Genomic DNA, 18,439 nt, shown 5'->3' with positions numbered 1-18,439 from the left:
GGGTGGCGTGTTAAAAAATAAAAACAACAACACTGCCCTTTTGTTGATTCAACTGTGCTTCTATCAGCATTTCTACAGGCTTTGTATCATATTCTACACACTTTTTATTCTACAAGTTCGACAAGCGAGTCACTGCATTCAGTAGGTTGTTTCCGAGTCATTAGATTCTGTAAATGCATCGTGGCAACAATACAACACCACCTCGATATTAAAAAGGAAACAAGGAAAACATGAAATTATGAAAAAGTGTTTTTTTTTTGAAGACTTAAACTGCACATGAAGCAAATTTTTTTCAACATATTTCAATAAACATATTGTTGAAACAAACAGCTGCCAAGTTTGAGACGACAGGAATGAAAACTGACGTTTTTATGAGGCAAAGTAGTTTAGTGGGTTTACTAAAAATTGTCAGTTCAGAACTCATGCCCAAAAACACATCAGACAACACCGCCGTGACATCATGCTGGTTGCAAACTTACTGTCACATATCACATCCCACTACAGCGGACAGTAAAACCAAACAAACAGGAGGTTGATATTGTGTCACTGAAGCACCAAATTACATTAGTTTTATGAACACAACCTTTACCCCGGATATAAGGACGCATCAGATCCCATCCGATCCAACTCCGAGAAGAAACTGGGTCAAATTTGTGCAGCGGTATCACCTGGACTTTCACGAACCTCTGAGCAAATATACTGCGCTCTGCTTAGCACATTTCAAAGACAGCTGTTATGAAAGAAGGTATGTGATTCCAACCAGAGACTCCGTCATGATAAAACCGGCAGAAATCATCAGTGAACGCCAAAAAACACAAGTTTAGACGCCAAAATGTTATATTTTATGTCAACAGCGAGTGAACAATCTGCATCACATGATTTATTGTTCTTATTGTTTCATGGACCACCATGACAAATAAGGCTATTCTTCTAGAGAAGGAATAATGAATAAACCTTCAGGCTAAAGGTAAAAAGAAAACCAAAGGTGAAGTTTCATGTTGTATTTCATGCTGTGATGCCAGTGGTATTGCTCTTTATCATATCACAGCACTGATGTCTACATAGAGATCAATCTGTCACAGTCACACAAACAGCTCTGCAGACGACACACAATTTATGGTTTTGCTTTTCCTTTCTTTCAAGGAATCATTTTGTTCAAATAATGGAGTTTAAAGCTTCAATTTTTTGAAGAGTGAAATTAGTTTGTGTCTCAGGTGCAGTTTGTGTGATTAGTTAGTGTTGTAGTAAATTTCACAGTAATTTCAGACACATTGCAGTCAGATCAAGTCCCGTTTTGTGCTGCAGCTTCTCATATACGTCCATCTGACCCAAAGACTCTGTGACAAATCATCAGTGTGCAGTGAAAAGAAACAATCTTCCTCCTCAGGACATTGATGATGAACCTAAAACCTCTGCTTCAGTCTCACTATTAGAGAATGTGTCTTACTGAGGAGCAGGTCATGTGACTCTCAGAGAGATGATCTTACCCCAGTGTCTCCAGTTTACAGTGAGGATTCTCCAGTACAGCACAGAGACGCTTCACTCCTGAGTCTCCCAGTTTATTATTAGACAGATCCAGTTCTCTCAGGTGTGAGGGGTTTGATCTCAGAGCTGAACTCAGAGCAGCACAGCCTTCATCTGAGACACCACAACCCCACAACCTGCAGAGACACAATGACACACACTTCATCAACAGATTTTCATCTTGGTGTAATAGTGGTTGTGAAGATGATGTCTCTCATGTTGGACTGTCTCTATTCTCTTCACCATCTCATCTCATCTCATCTCATCTCATCATCTCTAGCCGCTTTATCCTTCTACAGGGTCGCAGGCAAGCTGGAGCCTATCCCAGCTGACTACAGGCGAAAGGCGGGGTACACCCTGGACAAGTTGCCAGGTCATCACAGGGCTGACACATAGACACAGACAACCATTCACACTCACATTCACACCTACGGTCAATTTAGAGTCACCAGTTAACCTAACCTGCATGTCTTTGGACTGTGGGGGAAACCGGAGCACCCGGAGGAAACCCACATGGACACGGGGAGAACATGCAAACTCCACACAGAAAGGCCCTCGCCGGCCCCGGGGCTCGAACCCAGGACCTTCTTGCTGTGAGGCGACAGCGCTAACCACTACACCACCGTGCCACCCCTTCTCTTCACCAATCACAAGCTATTATTAATAATGACTCAAACATTACCACTGTTACTGACATTAAGTTTACTCGAGGTGCAAATGATTCAGCAAAAAGTCAATAATTTAAAGGTTTAAATGAAGAGTCAGGTTTTGGAGAATTTATTTCTGCTTGACTGGATTTTTAATGATCACATATTTAATTGTAAACACATTTTAATTATTTCTTTAAAGTAAGTGGTTCTGAGGAGAAATGATCACTTCATGACTAATATATTTGTTCTGCATGTTTTTTACAGAAAACTTTAATTGATAAACACCATTGTATACAACTATTAACTGCTGCTTTAGTGAGTTATTGTGACTCTCAGAGAGATGATCTTACTTCAGTGTCTCCACTTTACAGTGAGGATTCTCCAGTACAGCACAGAGACGCTTCACTCCTGAGTCTTCTAGTTTATTCCCAGACAGATCCAGTGTCTTCACAGTCAGATGCAGTTCTCTCAGACTGGAGGTTTCTGAGTTGAGCACTGAGACCAGAGCTTCAGCGCTTTTCCGTTCAATTATATCGCAACTGATCCTGAAGGAAATAAAATAATACATAATAAACTCACACAAATGATCAAACAGGTCCTCAAATCTTTCACTGCACCATTTCATTTTCATAAATGACAAAAGTACAAACTCCGAGTCGACAATACACTGAAATGCTGTAACAGTTATTCACAGTTCAAGCTGATCGGATTTGAGTTTTCTGCTGCACACGTCATCACTGACACATGGGATAAACACGCAACATCAAATCTGATCACCAAATCGGGAAATAAGATTCTGATCTCAAATATTTATAAGAGGAGAAAGGAAAAGAGTTTCAAAAGTCAGGTTTTGATGAAGCAGGCAGAGTTCGAGGCAGAGTCATATTTATCTGAACAGATCAGACATTTGATTTGTTCTCTAATTAGTGAGCGACTGAAATGATCACAGCCCAGTGCTGAAGGAGTTTTATGGAGTTACTCATTGTAGCGCCTCTCTCGCGTGTACTGTCTAACGTGAGAGGTGGCCAACCTGTGTTCTTTAAAATATACTGTATATAGCTTGGGGTTTCACTTATCAACTTAGTGTCAACCTAAGGTGTGTAGAACTACTCTCTTTTTAATTAACACTTTTATCCTTTACCCCTTTAAACATAGCATTCAATGTTACAACTGCATGAATTCCCCAAATAAAATATGCACATATGCACCAAAACCAAGTTTACCTATTCTTTATCTCCTCCCTATATAAGTAAACTTTTTAATCATAGACAGACATCATATAATTTACGTGGAGAGCTAGCTCTAAAAATACCTTCTGTTTGCACCACCAAATATGGTTTACATTCCTTAAGGCAGCGGTTCCCAAACTTGTTTGGCCGCGCACCCCCTTCTATACTCCAACCAGGTTGACGCACCCCCAGTTCCCCAGTTTCAAACACACGCTTTCTTATAAAGGCAGCATCTTTAATCGTGCTAAAATGATAACAAACATCGTTTGCCACACCTGCAGGAAACCACAAAAGTGAAAAAAAACACCAAAGCTTTCTTACAAAGGCAGCATGTCGTGCTCGAATGAGAACATCGAATCACATTAACATATTATGCGCTCTCGTATTTGAATTAGATAGAATTTGACTGAAATGTAACAGTTTTAAAACGTTGCAACACGTTAAATGCGCAAATTCATTACAAAGGGAGATCACATCAAGGCATGTAGTCTACTAGCCAGATATGGGGAAAATATATGATTTTCATCCGTGTTTAAAACACTAGCAACACAACCCTGTCATTACAAGGTTATGAAAATGAATTGAGAATGAATTTAATTTGCAAAAAAGTTAACATATAATAACAGTAAAAATAGCAATGATAATTATGAACATATGCATTTTAAAGAGATACAACAATTAAGGAGCATATCAGGAACAGATAAAGAAGAGGATCCATCTGATTGTGAAGTGCAGCGCTGGCAGCTCAGTCTGCAGTGAGAGAGAGAGAGAGAGACAGACAGACGGTGGGTGGGTCAGTAGGCTACAAGGCCGGATGTAGGGGGGGGCAGTGCCCACCCAAACGTGAGTCCTGCCCACCCAATCAAGATATGGCTATATATAGGTCCTATTTTCAGTAGCAGTATATATTTTTAGCAAGATCAATGCCATTTGGCCAAATACATACCAATATTAATGCGACGGATGGGCCTGCATCTTGGCACAGAGCTCTCCGATGTTTGGGGTAATTGAAGACAGTCTCAGCCTCAAATCTCTCTCAACATCTCCCAGTCTTTGCCGATGTTTAGTTTTAATTGCTGCCAAAGCGGAGAACCCAGCTTCGCACAGATAAGTTGTTGCGAAGGGCATCAAAACTCTCAAGACCTGTTTTGCCAGGACTGTGTATGACGGCATCGACACAGTCCAGAAATCCACAAGTGCCTTTTGCTTGAACTGCAACTGTTTAGTTTTGCCGATTTCAACCAGTTGAGCATCGCGAATGAATGAATGAATGAAGCCACAAACTACTGCAGAACCGTTACGGCATAGGAGAAGAGTTAAAAATTGCCATTACATTTTTTATCTTGCGCACCCCCTAGTGGCAGCTCGCGCACCCCCGGGGGTGCGTGCACCACACTTTGAGAAACCCTGCCTTAAGGTATTTCGGACCTAAGCTTTGGAATTCTCTGTCTGATTCTTGTCACAAATTATCTTTTAATGACTTTATCTGCCATTAAGGAATTAAATTTTATTGCATAGTGCTGCTCATTTCTGTAATTTTTAAATATATTAATATTTCATGAATTTAATTTTATTAATAGTTGTACTATTTTTTTATGATTTATCTATTGTTTATTTTATTTACTATATTTACGTGTATATTTTTATTATATTCGGAGATATTAGCATGTATTTGCTATTTTAAATTTGAATTTAAATAAAGTTTATTGTACTGTATTTAACTATTTACTTAAAATTAAATTTACATATATACTTTCAAGCAATATGCCGCAAAACACAAAATATCCTTTTTTCTTTTCAGTTCTTTCAAAATAGTTCAGTTCACTTTCAATTGCAATTCAACAAAAAAAAAGTTTCACTTCAGTAGCGATAGCAAAAATAGAACCCCTTTGCTAAACCTTATCCTAAAGCTGGCAGTTTATAAACCTAAACTGATACATTACCAAATAAAAGAAAACGAAAAGGGTACCCAACCAAAGCAAGGTGTCAGTCAGAGAGAGATGCAGGCCTGTAGCGTGGCTTGGGAGCGGAGAGACCTAAAACAACATGGCCGCTTCATGCCGTGGCACATGAAATAAAACTCGCTGCTGCTGTCACCGTCAGCCTCTCGGCAGCCTCGCAGCGCTGGCGGTGCTGGGGTTAACAGACGTAGTCATCACAGCCAAACGAATGTGTCTCAGAGGATCGGAATCCACTGGTTTGAACACTGAAGTAGGGCCGGGCAGGCCACTCGCTTGCACAGTCCAAGTAGAAACTCCAACGAGCCAAGTCGGGTTGACTAGCACTCACGGTATCCTCGCGGGAAACTTTTAGCCAAAGTATTCCATATAAATCATGTGTAACACTACTATGCTCAAGCAGAATGTCCATACGTGACTCACTGTCCATTTGTCACTAAACATTTACCCTTACATACATAAAATTAGCATTTTGCCCACTCTACAGTTCACCAGTGTCACTGCGTAACTGCCTACTCATCTCTCGTTCTCTCCTGCTCGCTCTTCTCCTCACTACCACCACTTCCTGTTCCTTCTCGACCTCCAACCCCAACTCTGATTGGCCAACATAACAGGTAAGTGCTTTACAAACTTAATTCTTTCCACATGTACACAGTTTTCACAGTTTTAACATAACATTCACATTTTAAAAGTCAATAAACAAAATATTACTTAGGAATTCAATAACCCCAAATTCCCACAGGGCTACACATGTTACTTATTTATATTCTCAAACACCAATTTCAACAGGGTTACACCCTCCCCCTTTTAAATGTCTGTGTGTCCTCATCAGACACTAATAAATGTATCTTAGGAGTCTTAAGGGCGTAGTAACTATTTATGTTTAGTGTTTTCCTATTTTAATGACTATCCCTCTGTGTACAATAGTTAGAGACTGATCTCTTGATCTACCAGGTTCATCATAGGTGAGCCTAAGAATTGGCTTGGCAGTTCTCTTAGGTCTAGGCTCAGATCTGGGCTTCTCTCTATCCTCCTGGACCTCAGATACTTCTTGGGCAGACTTCGATCCAGCTTCACTGTTCTCTTCTGGAGCTACAACCTGATGAAGCTCCTCATCCTCAGGTTCTGGTTCAGAGTTGTGGTCAGCATCTTCTGGGTCTGAATCATCTTCCTGAACAGGTTCATTATCAGTTTCAGAGTCATTATCATTTTCTGGTTCAGGGTCAGCTTCTAAGTCAACTACTGGCCTGGCAGTATCTTGCACCCTCGGTAGAGGCTCTCTCCGAGTGACATGGTGCGTAACATAATACTCCATGTCAGAGGATGAATCAGAAAACTCCTGTAACTCTTGAAACTCTGGTCTTAAGTTTCTTTGACTTTTCTTACGAGTGTCTGCTCTGGTCTTTTTTCTGGCAGGTGGATCTTTAACCTGGTTGGTGAGTGGCATTCTCACAAGCTGTCCAGTAGGGAGAAGGTGGTCCCTGTGTATAGTCTTTGTCCCTAGACTTCCATCCTCCCGTTTGATCTTGAACACAGGTAGGTTGGGCATCTTTCCAACAACATAGGGATCAGGGCTCCACTTACTTTCCAGCTTATGCTTGCCTCTCAGGCCTAGATTCTGGAGCAGTACTCTGTCACCAATCTCTATGGACTGAAACGTAACTCGGCGGTCATACAACCTCTTGTTTCTCTGGTGCCGTTTATCTGCAGCATCAGAGGCCAACTTATAGGCTTGCTTCAAGTCTTCCTTCAGTGTTGTTACATATTGAATGTGGCATGCATCTTCAATGCCATCTGGGGACATTCCAAAACACAAGTCAACAGGAAGTCTCGCCTCTCTGCCGAACATTAGGAGGTAAGGCGAGTACCCTGTGGCATCACACTTTGTGGTATTGTATGCGTGGACCAAGTAAGGCACATGTTGGCTCCACGTATGCTTCTTCTCCCGGCCTAACGTACTGAGCATGAAGAGCAGAGTTCAATTAAACCTTTCTGGCTGCAGGTCTCCTTGTGGATGATACGGCATTGTCCGTGACTTGCGTATCCCCATCAAAGTCAACAGCTCTCTGATCAAACGGCTCTCGAAATCTCTTCCTTGATCCGAATGGATCTTTGAAGGCAGTCCATAATGTAGGAAATATTTCTCAATCAGGACCTTCGCCACAACATGGGCCTTCTGGCTTTTTGTTGGGAAAGCCTGGGCGTATCTCGTGAAATGATCAGTGACCACTAACACGTTACTTATGCCTTTGGTGTCAGGCTCCAGGGAAAGAAAGTCCATGCACACTAAATCCATAGGCCCATGGCTAATGATCTTGTGCAATGGATCCAGCTCTCTGTACAGGGGTCTTGTGAGTGACACACTCTCCACAGTTCTTAATGTATTCTTCCACATGCATTGACATCCTAGGCCAGAAGAATCTACTTTGGAGCAGGTCAACGATTCTCTCTTGCCCAAGGTGTACCAGGTCATCATGCATGGCCTGCATAACCATTTCCCGGAACTCTTGGCAGGATGAGTTGACTGACTACATCCCCAGAGGGTCTCTTGATGTATCGGTACAGCAATCCATCTTTCAGGGACAGTTTCCCAGCTTCTCTTTTCAGCCTTGACAACTTGGAGCTCATGTTCACATCCTCTGGCCAGCATCCATGCTTGACAGCCTGGATGGCTGGTCCAATGGCTTCATCCTCTCCCTGAGCCTTCCTAAGATTCGGCTTGGACATGAGTTCCAGTGACTTTAGCTCCATGTGTGTTGGAAAAACATACAGGTCAGGAACACAGTGAGAAGAGGCTCCAAGCTGAGCAACACACACTGGCATACTACGGGCAGACTCTGGGATGCAAACTCTCTGGTAGATGGTCCTCACTCCAGACTGGGGTATAGTCACCCAGCCATCGTCATCCTCTTCTGGCATGTTCCTTGACAACAGGTCAGCATCAATGTTCTGTCGGCCTGGGCGATACCGAACATCAAACTCATAGGTCAATAAAGCAGCTAGCCAGCGATGCCCTACCACATTGAGCTTGGCTGTAGACAGCACGTACGTAAGCGGGTTGTTATCAGTACATAAGGTGAATCTTGCCCCGTACAGGTAGTCATGGAATTTGTCAACGACCGCCCACTTGAGTGACAAAAATTCCAGCTGATGTATGGGGTAGTTTCTCTCTGCAGAGCTTACTTTACTACTTGCAATGGTGACTGGTCTCAGGCCTTCAGGGTGTTCTTGGTAAAGAACAGCACCAAGACCCTTCAAGCTTGCGTCTACATGCAGGATGTATGGCTTTTGTGGATTGGCAAATGCCAGAACAGGCGCATGTGTCAGACAGTGAATTATATGATGAAACGCATTTGTGCAAGATTTGTCCCATCTTTCCCCGAAAGGCTCCGATTCCTTCAAATAGATTTTGTTTACATCTTAAGTATACTTCTTTCTCTTCTGAGTTGGAGTGTAGCCTTTGGTGAGTTCAGTTATTGGTCTTACGATTGCAGAATAGTTCTGAATGAAACAGCAGTAATAACCGCAAAATCCTAAGAAAGACTGTAACGTCTTCAGGTTTGTTGGCATTGGCCATGTAGTGACGGCCTCAATCTTGTTTGGATCTGGGGCGATGCCATCCGCCGACACGATGTGCCCCAGATATTTGACCCTTGGCAGACAGATCTGGCACTTGTCAACTGAAAGTTTCAGCCCAACTTCACTGAGACGATCTAGGACCTTGAGTAGTCTTTCTTTGTGTTCCTCGAGAGTTTTTCCAAACACTATCATGTCATCAAGGTATACTAGCACTTGTAAGAGGTTCATGTCACCAACCGCCTTTTCCATTAACCTCTGAAAAGTTGTAGGGGCCCCAATAATGCCTTGAGGCATTCATTCAAACTGGAAAAATCCTAACAGGCAAATGAATGCCGTTTTCTCTTTGTCCTCTTCAGACATAGCTATCTGGTAGTAGCCTGAATGCAAATCCAGTACAGAGAACCATTGACTTCCTGTTAAGGCATTCAGTGCATCTTCAATGCATGGTGTTGCATACTGGTCAGGTATGGTTCGGCTATTCAATAGTTTGTAGTCTATGCACATCCTAATAGCTCCAGTTTTCTTTCTGACTACAACTATTGGGGATGCATAGGGGCTTTGCGACTCGGTTATGATCCCCGCCTGCAGCAGTTCTTGTAAATGCTTTCCAACATCTTCAATATCTGCAGGGGCCAGCCGGCGTGATCGTTGATGGAAAGGCCTGGAATCATCAAGTTGGATTCTGTGCTCTATGCCTCTTGCTAATCCCACATCCCAGTCATGCATTGAGAAGACATGTGACTTCTGAGCCAGTTTCTTACATAATCTGCTCTTCCATTGCTCCAAGATAGGAAAGTCTCCAAAGTTGATCATGCTCTCATCAAAGTCAGAGAAAGCAGTATCCTTAGGGGGAATTGTTGCAACTAAGTCAATGTGGTACACACATCCAATCACGGTTCCCGCAGGTATGCAAGTTTCTCTTGAAGACTCATTTTTGAGTAGTATCCTCAAGCTGTTGACATCCAATGCCTCACTGGGCACAACCATGGGAGGAAAAATCACCTCCGCAGGTAGAGCAGCTACTGGTGATGAGTCTATCATCAGGATTTCTTGAGCAACCAGCTTCTTCAGCTCAACTTTGCACACAACATGAGTGTCACCATCCGGGGGTAAGATCAAAGGGCCAGGACCCATCCATCTGACATGGCCAGCCTCATCATCATGGACCGGGACAGCAACACCCCAGAGTGCAGGTTGATCTTCCTTGACACAAACACGAAGGCCTAGTGTTTGGGCGACATCAACGCCATGGTCTTTGCATTGACTAACCAAACGTCTAACATGGCTCGCATTGGTGCCCACAATGACAGACGTCTTATCTTCAGTCCTGGGGTTAGGACATATGAGAGCTAGAACAGTTACAGTCTGAGCGGTTCCTAACACCTCAGCTGGATACTCCACATCAACTACCACATAGCCCCGGTAAGGGTAGCTAGCTCCAGACTCACTTAAACCCCACAGGGAAAGACTAGATACGGGCTGAATAGGGATATCAGACAAGTATTTCTGGTACCAGTGCTCAAAAATGATCGTCACCTGAGAGCCACTATCTAATAAAGCAGTGCAGGGCTATCCATTAACCTTCAGCGGCACCAGGCTAGGGGGTCCTATCAACTCATCAGGAATACACACCCTCTCCGACAAGTCAGCAGTACTTTTCTTAACTGCACAATTAACTGGACTTGCTGTGGCATCACTTGACAGCTGGTGGTTCTTTGACAGCTTCAGGGTCTGAATAAGTCTCTTGATAACTTTAGCCTGGTTTTCTGGGCTTTGGCACTTCCCTGCAAAATGCCCATTCTCACCACATCGATAACAGAAATGTTCCTCTGACACTTTGGACGATCTTTGTGGGAAGCTGGTTACTGGTCTTGAGGTGTTCACAGCTGAAACCACCACTTGAGGTTCAGCAACTTTCTTTGTGACTTTCTGTTGCAAGCGTTTTTGTTTTTTCAAAGCTGCTATCTCACTATCTGAACTACACTCACTGTACACTACATTTGTGGGAGTCTTCTCAATGCTAGCTGACATGTCTTGAGATGGCTTAGACACAACAGCAGCAACTAAGGCCTTAAGCTCTCTGATCTCAGACTTCAAGTTCTGAATTTCGGTTTGTTTGACCTCAACATTCTGCTTTACATTTGCATTTTGTATAACCGGGGTAATCTTTTTCCATGAGGCCTCATAGTCCTCCTCTGTGCGTATCTCTTAACAACTGGAGAAAGGTCGGGGGCTTTGCTCTCCTCTCTCGCAAACGAAGGTTTACTAACATCAGATCAGATGCTATGGCACCACGCAACAACTGTTCGAGTCTTGCTTTATCTGCACAACCATGGGGGAGACCATCTCTCTGCACAACCCTGTTCAATGACTGTTCTAGACATCTGAGGTAGTCAGACAGCTTCTCACCTGGTTGTTGCTGCAGTAAGTGAAATGCAAAATACAACTCTTCTCCTGACTCTGCTGTCCCAAAAGCATGCTCAAGTGCCTCTAAGCAGTCTTCAGGGCTCACATCAGAATCACTGTCTCGTGCTGCTTTTATAATGTCAAGCGCCGGGCCTCGAAGACTTTCCATCAGCCTCCGCCTCTTCTCTTTGCGAGAGCAGTCACACTCTTCCACCATGAGCCGTGCTTGACCCAACCAGTGGTCAAACTGCTCTTCTCCAGCTGGAGTGGGCAACAACCCAGAGAACATACGTAGGCGGCGATAACTTCCATACTCACTGGAGGGCTTTGACGTCTTGTCAAGTAAATCACTCACAGCCCGCAGAATGGCCTCTGTTGACTTAGTAGCCTCTTCAGCAGAGAACAATGAACAGAGGTTTTGTGCGCGCTCACCTTCAGCTTGCCGCGGGCTGGACATATGAAATTGTGCATTGGCTCGTGTAGTTTCATCTGCTATTACGACAAACCACGGCCCTTCACCGTGAATAGGAAACACTTCAAAGGGAACCCTTTCACCTTGTACACCTTCCTTACATTCACACAAGACAAAGTATCGGTTTCGTCTCACATTGAAAATTCAGCCTTCGACCCACACACGTCCCAAGCACTTCACTGTTTGCATTGTTTCTATTGCACTTGTATCTACATCATCTTGAATGAGCACCATGACTGTATGAGCCTCATCTAAAGCCTCCCCATGGCACCATCCCTTTAACTCTGATACTAGCTCTTTTAGATGTTCCATATTAGCTAATCAGTTAGCACTATTTAAAACTTCAGAATAAAAATTTTTAGTACTAAAATGGGTTAGCTTATTAACTAGCACTGCGTGTCTTCAAAATGCTAAGTTTCAGAAACAAAATACTCTGTTAGGGTTTTGCTGGGATTCAAACCTGGTTTGCTGGTGTGATAATCCAGCAAACCCCCACTAGGCCACCAGGGGGATGACTCAAATGCAGAGGCATGAGGTGGAAGTAGAAAAAGTATCAAAAGGTTTATTTACAATATTTACACGCAAAAAATCCAAAAAGTATAATTCAAAACGCTCAGAAGATATAAGGAAAAAAATTAAAAATCCAAAACTTCAAAGTAAATACAAAAGCCAATAACCAGAAAAGAAGGGGTAAAAATCCAAACGCTCAGAAGATCCAAAAAGTCAAAAACAAAATCCACAAAGTCCAAAAGAAAGCAAAAATACAAAGAACACAAGGACATAGGCGAGGAAATAGGAACAGAGGTAACTACAGCTAAACATAACAGCACAAAGGCTCCGTGACAAGAGGACTGAACTCAGGGGTATAAATACACAAACTAAAATAGGACACAGGTGACACTAATGAGGACTAGGCGGGGCACAAGACACATGGAAAACAACAAACATAAAACACAGAAACAGTGGCGGCCTCTAGAGGCCAAAACAAACATGACATGAAAAGGAAATAACAGCGGCCTCTAGAGGCCAAAACAGTCCCAGTCCTAACATACTCGACAAAAAAACCCACACTATAATCCCAGCAGTGCCTCCATTTGTGTAGCGCCTCTCTAGCGTGTACTGTCTAATGTGAGAGGTGGCTAACCTGTGTTCTTTAAAATATATATAGCTTGAGGTTTCACTTATCAACTTAGTGTCAACCTAAGGTGTGTAGAACTACTCTCTTTTTAATTAACACTTTTATCCTTTACCCCTTTAAATGTAGCATTCAATGTTACTACTGCATGAATTCCCCAAATAAAATATGCACATATGCACCAAAACAAAAGTTTACCTATTCTTTATCTCCTCCCTATATAAGTAAACTTTTTAATAATAGACAAACATCATATAATTTACGTGGAGAGCTAGCTCTAAAAATACCTTCTGTTTGCACCACCAAATATGGTTTACATTCCTTAAGGTATTTCGGACCTAAGCTTTGGAATTCTCTGTCTGATTCTTGTCACAAATTATCTTTAAATGACTTTAAATCTGCATTTAAGGAATTAAATTTTACTGCATAGTGCTGCTCATTTCTGTAATTTTTAAATATATTAATATTTCATTTATTTAATTTTATTAATAGTTGTACTATGTTTTTTTATGATTTATCTATTATTAATTTTATTATTTACTATATTTATGTGTATATTTTTATTATATTCAGAGATATTAGCATGTATTTGCTCTTTTAAATTCGAATTTAAATAAAGTTTATTGTACTGTATTTAACTATTTACTTAAAATTAAATTTACATATATACTTTCAAGCAATATGCCGCAAAACACAAAATATCCTTTTTTCTTTTCAGTTCATTTCTTTCAAAATAGTTCAGTTCACTTTCAATTGCAATTCAACACCAAAAAAATGTTTCACTTCAGTAGCGATAGCAAAAATAGAACCCCTTGGCTAAACCTTATCCTAAAGCTGGCAGTTTATAAACCTAAACTGATACATTACCAAATAAACAAAAACGAAAAGGGTACCCAACCAAAAGGGCAAGGTGTCAGTCAGAGAGAGATGCAGGCCTGTAGCGTGGCTTGGGAGCGGAGAGACCTAAAATAACATGGCCACTTCACGCCATGGCACATGAAATAAAACTCGCTGCTGATGTCGCTGTCAGCCTCTCGGTAGCCTCGCAGCGCTGGCGGTGCTGGGGTTAACAGGCGGCGGCGTCACAGCCAAACAAATGTGTCTCAGAGGATCGGAATCCACTGGTTTGAACACTGAAGCAGGGCAGGGCAGGCCACTCGCTTGCACAGTCCAAGTAGAAACTCCAACGAGCTACGTCGGGTTGACTAGCACTCACGGTATCCTCGCGGGAAACTTTTAGCCAAAGTATTCCAGATAAATCACATGCAACACTACTATGCTCAAGCAGAATGTCCATACGCGACTCACTGTCCGTTTGTCACTAAACATTTACCCTTACATACATAAAATTAGCATTTTGCCAACTCTAAAGTTCACCAGTGTCACTGCATAACTGCCTACTCATCTCTCGTTCTCTTCCGCTCGCTCGTCTCCTCACTACCACCACTTCCTGTTCCTTCTCGACCTCCAACCCCAACTCTGATTGGCCAACATAACAGGTAAGTGCTTTACAAACTTAATTCTTTCCACATGTACGGTACACAGTTTTCACAGTTTTAACATAGCATTCACATTTTAAAAGTCAATAAACAAAATATCACTTAGGAATTCAATAACCCCAAATTCCCACAGGGCTACACATGTTACTTATTTATATTCTCATACACCAATTTCAACAGGGTTATATCATGATGAGCTTGTTGGCTAACTCTGTGTGTGTGTGTGTGTGTGTGTGTGTGTGTGTGTGTTCGTGTTCCCAGGTGCTCCTTATTTGTTCCTGGTGCCAGTGATTTACAGACTGGACATGTTCTTCCCCTTACACTCTGTGTGTTGTCTCTCCCTGTCTGACCTGAAATCAATAAATCACAGAGCTACAGCAGGGAAAAGAACAAAAGCTGTAAAGGTCAAAAAAGTTAAAATGTATAAAAGCTGTCCGGATATTGGAAGAACAAAAGGATAATTAGCATGTAATAAATTGATATGATGGTGTAATAAAAGTAAATAAGAATGGTGTTTCTCATGAGTTCTCTGTGAAAGTCTGTTGTTTTTCCACTTGAATAAAACCTTTTATCAGGTCATAATAACAGTAAAGATTTTAATTATAATTCTGTACTACTGCAAACTCCACACGGTTCTATCTGCCCAGTGTCTGCGTCATTACATTTCAGCTGTTACATAAATTTAGTCTGGAGAATTGTGAAGAAAAAGATTTTCAAGCTAAACACAGTGAAGGTTTTGCACAGAAGAAAAAAATCTGCATGTTTATTGGACACTGGAGCCTGTAATAGAGGTGTAATTTGTAAATATTGTAAATAAACTATAAGTAAAAGTTTCTTTGATTATTTGCATTGATTTTTGGAAATGTGTTGTTTGTAAGTCTAGTTAGTTGGCTGTTGCTTCCATCTTCAGTTCACAGCTTCGATACTTCTTGGGACAAAATGATATCACTCGACACGTAAACATTTTTCTCCTTCAATGACATCAACTGGTTTCCACATGTTTAATCGCTGCCCTTCAGTATTATTCAATTCTACATGCAACTGTTATCCCCTCATTTATCTACTGATCTATTTGTATTAACACACTCTGGATCACCTGAAACTCAAAACATCCCAAAACAGGGGTGGACAAGAACGAAGTACATTTACTAGAGTTCTGAATTTAAGGAAGTTTTTCGGAACTATACTTTACTCGAGTGTTAATTTTTTGGAAAATTATGACTTTTATTCCACTACATTTGAAGGACAGATATTGGACTCTTGTTTCCAGGACATTCCTCTCAAGGTTCCTGTTACTCGTTACTCTGAAATATATGTATCAAATCAGCAAATTAATTTTTGTTTCTTTTCTAAAATGCGAGGCCATACGCTGTGTTCGTGACAGGAGAAAACCAATCACAGTAAACTCCTCCTACACTCAAGTTCAAAGTGCTTGCTGCATTTTTTGAACAGTTCAGTTTGAACTTGGTGGTGGTGATGATGGTAATGATGACTACAGCAGATAAAAATGATGGTTCCTCACCAGAGCACCCAGGGCCAGATCTAAAGTCCATGTTTGAGATTTTGAAATGAAGAAAGATTTGTATTGTTTTAAATATTTGCTCTGTTTACCGCAAAGAAACATCACTGTTACACAAATTTCCCGTCCAACCTGAGAAAGCATGGTCAGGGATGTAAACATTAGTTGGCAGGGTGGGGTGTTAAAAAATAAAAACAACAACGCTGTCCTTTTGGTGATTCAACTGTGTTTCTATCAGCATTTCTACAGGCTTTGTATCATATTCTACACTCTTTTTATTCTACAGGTTCTACAAGCGAGTCACTGCATTCAGTAGGTTGTTTCCGAGTCATTAGATTCTGTAAATGCATCGTGGCAACAATCCAACAACACCTTGATATTAAAAAGGAAACAAGGAAAACATGAAATCATTAAAAAGTGTTTTTTTGAAGACTTAAACTGCACATGAAGCAAATTTTTTTCGACATATTTCAATAAACATATTGTTGAAACAAACAGCTGCCAAGTTTGAGACGACAGGAATGAAAACTGACGTTTTTATGAGGCAAAGGAGTTTAGTGGGTTTACTAAAAAATTGTCAGTTCAGAACTAATGCCCAAAACACATCATACAACACCGCCGTGACGTCATGCTGGTTGCAAACTTACTATCACTTATCACATTCCACTACAGTGGACAGTCAAACCAAACAAACAGGAGGTTGATATTGTGTCACTGAAGCACCAAATTATGTTAGTTTTATGAACACAACCTTTACCCTGGATATAAGGATGCATCAGATCCCATCCAATCCAACTCCGAGAAGAAACTGGGTCAAATTTGTGCAGTGCTATCACCTGGACTTTCACGAACCTCTGAGCAAATACACTGCACTCTGCTCAGCACATTTCAAAGACAGCTGTTATGAAAGAAGGTATGTGATTCCAACCAGAGACTCCGTCACGATAAAGCCACCAGAAATCATCAGTGAACGCCAAAAAACACAAGTTTATACACCAAAATGTTATATTTTAAGTCAACAGTGAGTTAACAATCTGCGTCGCATAATTTATTGTTCTTATTGTTTCATGGACCGCCATCACAAATAAGACTATTCTTGTAGAGATGGAATAATGAATAAACCTTCAGGCTAAAGGTAAAAAGAAAACCAAAGGTGAAGTTTCATGCTGTATTTCATGCTGTGATGCCAGTGGTATTGCTCTTTATCATATCACAGCACTGATGTCTACATAGAGAGCAATCTGTCACAGTCACACAAACAGCTCTGCAGACGACACGCAATTTATGGTTTTGCTTTTCCTGTCTTTCAAGGAATCATTTTATTCAAATAACTGAGTTTAAAGCTTCAATTTTTTGAAGAGTGAAGTTAGTTTGTGTCTCAGGTGCAGTTTGTGTGATTAGTTACAATGTTGTAGTAAATTTCACAGTGATTTCAGACACATTGCAGTCGGATCAAGTCCCGTTTTGTGCTGCAGCTTCTCACATACGTCCATCTGACCCAACGACTCTGTGACAAATCATCAGTGTGCAGTGAAAAGAAACAATCTTCCTCCTCAGGACATTGATGATGAACCTAAAACCTCTGCTTCAGTCTCACTATTAGAGAATGTGTCTTACTGAGGAGCAGGTCATGTGACTCTCAGAGAGATGATCTTACCCCAGTGTCTCCAGTTTACAGTGAGGATTCTCCAGTACAGCACAGAGACGCTTCACTCCTGAGTCTCCCAGATTATTATAGGACAAATCCAGTTCTCTCAGGTGTGAGGGGTTTAATCTCAGAGCTGAACTCAGAGCAGCACAGCCTTCATCTGAGACACCACAATCACGCAACCTGCAGAGACACAATGACACACACGTCATCAACAGATTTTCATCTTGGTGTAATAGTGGTTGTGAAGATGATGTCTCTCATGTTGGACTGTCTCTATTCTCTTCACCAATCACAAGCTATTATTAATAATGACTCAAACATTACTACTGTTACTGACATTAAGGTTACTCGAGGTGCAAATGATTCAGAAAAAGTCAATAATTTAAAGGGTTAAGTGAAGTCAGGTTTTGTAGAATTTATCTCTGCTTGACTGGATTTTTAATGATCACATTTTTAATTGGAAAGACATTTTAATTATTTCTTTAAAGTAAAAGTGACTCTGAGGAGAAATGGTCACTTCATGACTAATATATTTGTCCTGCATGTTTTACTTTTATAGAAAATTTTAATTGATAAACAACACTGTATGCAACTATTAACTGCTGCTTTAGTGAGTTATTGTGACTCTCAGACAGATGATCTTACCTCAGTTTGTCCAGTTTACAGAGAGGATTCTCCAGTCCAGCACAGAGATGCTTCACTCCTGAGTCTTCTAGTTTATTATAGGACAAATCCAGGTATCTCAGGTGTGAGAGGTTTGATCTCAGAGCTGAACTCAGAGCAGCACAGCCTTCATCTGAGACACCACAACCACACA

The 18,439-nt window shown here is 41.3% G+C and overlaps 1 protein-coding gene across 1 annotated transcript in view; it reads right to left on the bottom strand.

The window, feature by feature from the left end:
• LOC132870287 (NACHT, LRR and PYD domains-containing protein 12-like) overlaps window positions 1-18,439 on the bottom strand; it is a 361,706-nt gene that overhangs the window by 44,924 nt on the left and 298,343 nt on the right. Inside the window, exons 10-11 of the mRNA XM_060903922.1 lie at window positions 17,629-17,802; window positions 1,488-1,661 (exon numbers count right to left, since the gene is read on the bottom strand). Of these exons, the coding sequence (XP_060759905.1) occupies window positions 1,488-1,661; window positions 17,629-17,802 (348 nt within the window). The remainder of the gene's footprint in view (window positions 1-1,487; window positions 1,662-17,628; window positions 17,803-18,439) is intronic.

This window comes from Neoarius graeffei, chromosome 22 (genome assembly GCF_027579695.1).
Source record: "Neoarius graeffei isolate fNeoGra1 chromosome 22, fNeoGra1.pri, whole genome shotgun sequence".
NCBI classification, from domain to species: domain Eukaryota; kingdom Metazoa; phylum Chordata; class Actinopteri; order Siluriformes; family Ariidae; genus Neoarius; species Neoarius graeffei.
Note: the sequence above shows the minus strand (reverse complement) of the source record. Positions and strands in the feature narration are given on the sequence as shown.